General features: G+C 55.2%; 1 protein-coding gene across 1 annotated transcript in view; it reads left to right on the forward strand.

The window, feature by feature from the left end:
- Positions 1-4: 4 nt before the first annotated feature.
- The window catches only part of Cpxm1 (carboxypeptidase X, M14 family member 1), a gene marked incomplete at its 5' end in the record, with an annotated part of 8,375 nt that continues 3,148 nt past the window's right edge, over positions 5-5,231 (forward strand). The window contains 12 exons of the mRNA XM_010611059.3: positions 5-143; positions 1,233-1,394; positions 1,582-1,691; positions 1,812-1,951; positions 2,050-2,140; positions 2,635-2,785; positions 2,881-2,969; positions 3,303-3,426; positions 3,508-3,704; positions 3,789-3,968; positions 4,052-4,349; positions 4,524-4,663. Coding sequence (XP_010609361.1) covers positions 5-143; positions 1,233-1,394; positions 1,582-1,691; positions 1,812-1,951; positions 2,050-2,140; positions 2,635-2,785; positions 2,881-2,969; positions 3,303-3,426; positions 3,508-3,704; positions 3,789-3,968; positions 4,052-4,349; positions 4,524-4,663 — 1,821 coding nt within the window. The remainder of the gene's footprint in view (positions 144-1,232; positions 1,395-1,581; positions 1,692-1,811; positions 1,952-2,049; positions 2,141-2,634; positions 2,786-2,880; positions 2,970-3,302; positions 3,427-3,507; positions 3,705-3,788; positions 3,969-4,051; positions 4,350-4,523; positions 4,664-5,231) is intronic.

A 5,231-nucleotide genomic window follows, 5' to 3' on the forward strand; every position in this document is an offset into this window, starting at 1 on the left:
CGCTTTTGCGCCTGTCGTCGGTCTGGGTCTGGGGGCGCCCAGCGCCTCGGTGCTGGACCTGGAGCTGCCCGCGACCACCGAACCCTTGGGCTCGATCCTGGCCCTGCGTAGTAGCCCTGCACTGCCGCCAGCGAAGGCGAACGGTGAGTTCCCGCCCCCACTCCTCCGGCGCCCCCTCCCCAGCACTCACGCGCGCACACACACACACAAACACACGAACTCCTGCCCTGCGCAACAGTTGCTGACTCAGCAGCCCCGTCCCAGCCAGACCCAGTCAGCAGTCCCTGGATAGTTGCCAGAGAGATGCTGGCTCCTCCACCCCCAATCCTTCCCTTTTCAAAGATGAAGAAACTGAGGCCAGAGCCTGCGGGAGGGGAGAAAGCAGTGCAGCCCCCAGAGGAAGGGGTGCAGAGCATGCCTGTGTAGTTTAAGAGCAAGCGTTGGAAGGAAAGAACAAAAGGGAGAGAGGCTCTTTGCTGAGGGTGCCACTAGCAGGGGAGATGGTTCCAGAAAGGGGAGAGGCAGGCTGTCTGACCCCTCTTTTCTCACATGTGGGAAGCTAGAAGAGAAAGGCAAGGGGATGGCAGTCAGGGATTCTAGGGAGGTGAGCTGAGTCAAGACAGGCTGAAGAGAAAGGGCAGCCAGGAAAGGAACAGTATAATGCAATGGCACAGGGTCACCAAACACCAAAATGCACAATGTTCTGCAGGCAGCAGTAGAGTGTGGATGTGAGGGGATCTGGCCTCACTGGCAAGGTTCTATGTGGGAGAATGAGTGGTGGTAGCCCAGAAAGCCTCAGTGTCCAGGCCAAACATGGATTTGAGGGCCAGACATCTCAGCCCACAGGGCAGATGCAACCAATGGAGGCGGCACAGGGATTCTAGGGCATGAGATTTAGTCTGGAGCTCAGCGAGGCTCTTTGAGTGGAATCCAATCAGGTAGTGAATGGTATTATATGATCGCGAACCAACTCACTCTTGGGAATGACCAGTTTCCAGAGGCTGAATATAGCTCGTCGCTGGGTCCAAGGGTCAGAGGTGTGGCTGGTGGCCATCTCTGTAAGTTGCCAAGGAATTGACAGGAGAGTCAGGTTGGGGACCAGATTGGAGGCCTTTGATGCTAAAAGCTAAGGCAGTTTGATACTTGCATGCCTCCCTGGTCTGGCAGATCTTTCCATCTGGAGTTTCATGCTATGTTTCCCCCTCTCGGTGCTCACCCTCGCTGGACCCTAGGGACCTCAAAACAGCATACCCAGATTCGAGTCATCAGGAAGAAAAAGGTCATTCTGAAGAAGCGGAAGAAACTGGCTAGTCCCAGTTCCCCAGGGACTGCCAAGCCTTTGGTGACCACCAGCCCAACAGGAACCCTCAACCTCCTTGAGAAACAGGAACCAGGTACTGCTCCTGCAGGGGCCCTGCCCGGGCTTGCAGCTCTGGAGATACATACCGGTGTAGCTCTTGCCCTCCTGGGTGTAGGCATGTCCTCTGTCTGCTTAGCACACAAGCAAGATCGGGCTCGGCTTCTCACCTGCTGTAACTACCCTCTCTCTAGTCCTTTCTCACTGCTTGGTCCCTACCCCAGGCTGTCCCCCTTTGGGCCTGGAATCCCTCCGAGTTTCAGATAGCCAGCTTGAGGCATCCAGCAGCCAGTCTTTTGGTCTTGGACCACACCGAGGACGGCTCAACATCCAGGTAGTGAACTCAGTCTCTAAGGGGTAGGCAGAGGAGCCCCTGGGACCTTCTCCCTTGCCCCCTGTCCTAGCCTCCCCTCTCTCCCTACCTGGGCCTGATCACCATGCCCTGTGCCCACAGTCAGGCCTGGAGGATGGTGATCTGTATGATGGGGCCTGGTGTGCCGAGCAGCAGGACACTGAGCCGTGGCTTCAGGTGGACGCTAGGAAACCTACCCGCTTCTCAGGCATTGTCACACAGGGCAGGAACTCTGTCTGGAGGTGAGGCAGGCTAGCCCTGGGCCAGGAAGTTGTGGGTGGAAACAGGAGAGCTACAGTAGGGTTGGGGGGGGCACTGATGATCTCACCTTTCCTGCTAGATATGACTGGGTCACATCATACAAGGTCCAGTTCAGCAATGACAGTCAGAACTGGTGGAGGAGTCGAAATTACAGCAGTGGGATGGATGCGGTGAGTGAGTCCCACTGTGGTTCCACTGTGGCTGGGCCCCATCTGTGCTGGTAGTTTGACACCATGGTGCTAGTTGTGCTGGAGTTTCTCTGAGAATAACTCGAGTATGGGATGGATGCTGCCTCTGGAATACCCCTTCTGACCATGGGCTTCTGGCTTGAGGCACTTCTCACCTGCTCATGGTTTTGGCTTCTCTATCTCAGGACCTCTAACACCAGGCTGTAATATGGGTCCTGGCCAACTTTAGGATAGGCTTTTCCTAATTCACATGACCATGTTGTCTAATGAGTTTGACCAAGCCAGAAAACATAGCTGCCTAGGGCTGCCCATGGGCAGGGGCTGTGGGCAAGGAGTTTGTGTTTGATGCAGAGTACAATACAGGTTTAGCTGAGCCCACCGGGCAAGGTTAGCCCTGTGCTAGCCTGAGTTCCTTTCCTGGTTCCTGAGCTAGGCTGAGGTTCAAGTAGCCTTAGCAAAGAATTTGATGCTCCCAGGTATTTCCTGCCAATTCTGACCCAGAAACCCCAGTGCTGAACCTCCTGCCGGAGCCCCAGGTAGCCCGCTTCATTCGTCTGCTGCCCCAGACCTGGCTCCAGGAAGGCTCACCTTGCCTCCGAGCAGAGATCCTGGGCTGCTCTGTCTCAGGTGCGCAGTGGGCAAAGGCTGGATGGGCAAGGTCAGGATGCAGGGTGCTTCTTCCACTGTGAGCTTACCTTTACTATGAACTCACCCTCCACTAGATCCTAATGACCTACTCCCTGAGGCCCAGGCACCAGGGTCCTCTGACCCTCTGGACTTCCGGCATCACAATTACAAGGCCATGAGGAAGGTCAGATATAACCCCAGTGATCCAGGAAAGAGGGTATAACCTTCTGTGATTGTGCGCATGTCCCCCACTTCCTGTCTCCTGTTTCCTGCTTCTCTCCTGTTGACTCCTAAGCTCTGCCTCACTTGCTCTTGTCATGGCACCTCCCTGTTCCTCTCCTTCCTTCTGAACTTGCTGTTGCCCTCTTGGATGATGCCATGATCCTTCCATTTCTGTAGGTCACCACTCATGCCTCACACTCACTTTGTGAGTCCTTGCATAGCCTCATTTGGTCTGACCCTGGGATGTGATCCTCATACTTTATGTCATGCTCCTCTTCTCCTTCTGGTCCCCCAGCTGATGAAGCAGGTGAATGAGCAGTGTCCCAACATCACCCGAATCTACAGCATTGGGAAGAGCTACCAGGGCCTGAAACTATACGTGATGGAAATGTCTGACCTTCCTGGGGAGCATGAGCTGGGTACTGGCAGATGGCATAGGGAGAGGTGGGCACGGGGCAGGCCATAGCTGTGAGCCAGCCATGAACACTGTGTGTTCCCAGGGGAGCCCGAGCTACGTTATGTGGCTGGCATGCATGGGAATGAGGCCCTGGGGCGCGAGTTGGTTCTGCTCCTGATGCAGTTCTTGTGCCGGGAGTACCTGAGAGGGGACCCACGAGTGACCCGGCTGCTCAATGAGATGCGCATCCACCTGTTGCCCTCCATGAACCCTGATGGCTATGAGATTGCCTATCGCCGGGTAGGCTACTCGGCATGAGGGCTGCCCTGCCCCTTCTGCTCTGATGTCTGGAGCTACTTGGCTTGAACAAGCTTCTCTCGGCAGGGCTCAGAGCTGGTGGGCTGGGCAGAGGGTCGCTGGACCCACCAGAGCATTGACCTTAACCACAATTTTGCTGATCTCAACACACCACTGTGGGATGCAGAGGACGATGGGCTAGTGCCCCATACAGTCCCCAACCATCACCTGCCACTGCCTACTTATTACACCCTGCCCAATGCAACTGTGAGTGTTCTGGGGGTGGTGGTGGAGAGCTACCCAGGGGACCCCTGTCTCTGTGCTCCTCCCCTCTACCTTTCTCTCTCCAGGTGGCTCCTGAAACGTGGGCAGTGATCAATTGGATGAAGCGAATCCCCTTTGTGCTGAGTGCCAACCTTCATGGGGGTGAGCTGGTGGTGTCTTACCCGTACGACATGACTCGGACCCCGTGGGCTGCTCGCGAACTCACGCCTACACCAGATGATGCAGTCTTCCGGTGGCTCAGCACAGTCTACGCTGGCACTAATCGGGCGATGCAAGACCCAGATCGCCGGCCCTGCCACAGCCAGGACTTCTCCTTGCATAACAACATCATCAACGGGGCCGACTGGCACACAGTCCCTGGGAGTATGTCCCTGGGGTGCAGTTCTCCCTGTCCTTATAAATAGCCCCAATAGATAGTCTGTTGTTCCCTGCAGTGCTCACTGCAATTCCCACCCTTAAGTGTCTCCCAGGGCAGGGCTCTAGCGGGGCAGGCTCCCGCCGTGCCTTCTGGAGCTCCAGTGTCTGTGGTCCCCACAGGCATGAATGACTTCAGTTATCTGCATACTAACTGCTTTGAGGTCACTGTGGAGCTGTCCTGTGACAAGTTCCCTCATGAGAGTGAGCTGCCCCAGGAGTGGGAGAACAACAAAGATGCCCTCCTTACATACCTGGAACAGGTCAGCCCCAGTTTCCCCCCTCCCTGCTCACATTGCTTCTGGCCGATCTGCTCCCCAGTCAGGCTTCTGCCAGCTGGGCTTATTCTCAGATCCAGCTGAATCAGGTTCCCAAGATGCTGTGGACCATCACTGGCATCAGAGTATCCTAGGAAGATTTAGGACTTGAAGTGTCTGGCCAGCAGTGTGGTGTCACGTGTTAGCTGGTGGCAGATGTCAGGGAAGTCTAGGAGTGGTCCCTAGAGTTGTCTCCAACCTATACTCCAGAAAGTTTGCCTCAGAAAAGTCATGAATCTGGGGCTGGGATTTAGCTTAGTGGTTTCGCCGCCAGCCTCACAAGCACAAGGTCCCAAGTTCGATCCTCAGTACCAAAAAAAAAAGAAAAGTCATTAGGCTGATGTAGGAACTGCCTCAGCACAGAGCCATCATGTTCCATGGGAGCATGTCTCTCTGAGATGGGTCTATAAGAATAGATTCCTCGGGGATTTAGCTCAGTGGTTCCGCCCGCCTGTCTTGCAAGCACAAGGGCCCAAATTAGATCTCCGGTACCAAAAAAAAAAAAAAAAAAAAA

This window comes from Fukomys damarensis, unplaced genomic scaffold (assembly GCF_012274545.1).
Source record: "Fukomys damarensis isolate Sample0158 unplaced genomic scaffold, DMR_v1.0_HiC HiC_scaffold_7, whole genome shotgun sequence".
Classification (NCBI taxonomy): Eukaryota; Metazoa; Chordata; class Mammalia; order Rodentia; family Bathyergidae; genus Fukomys; species Fukomys damarensis.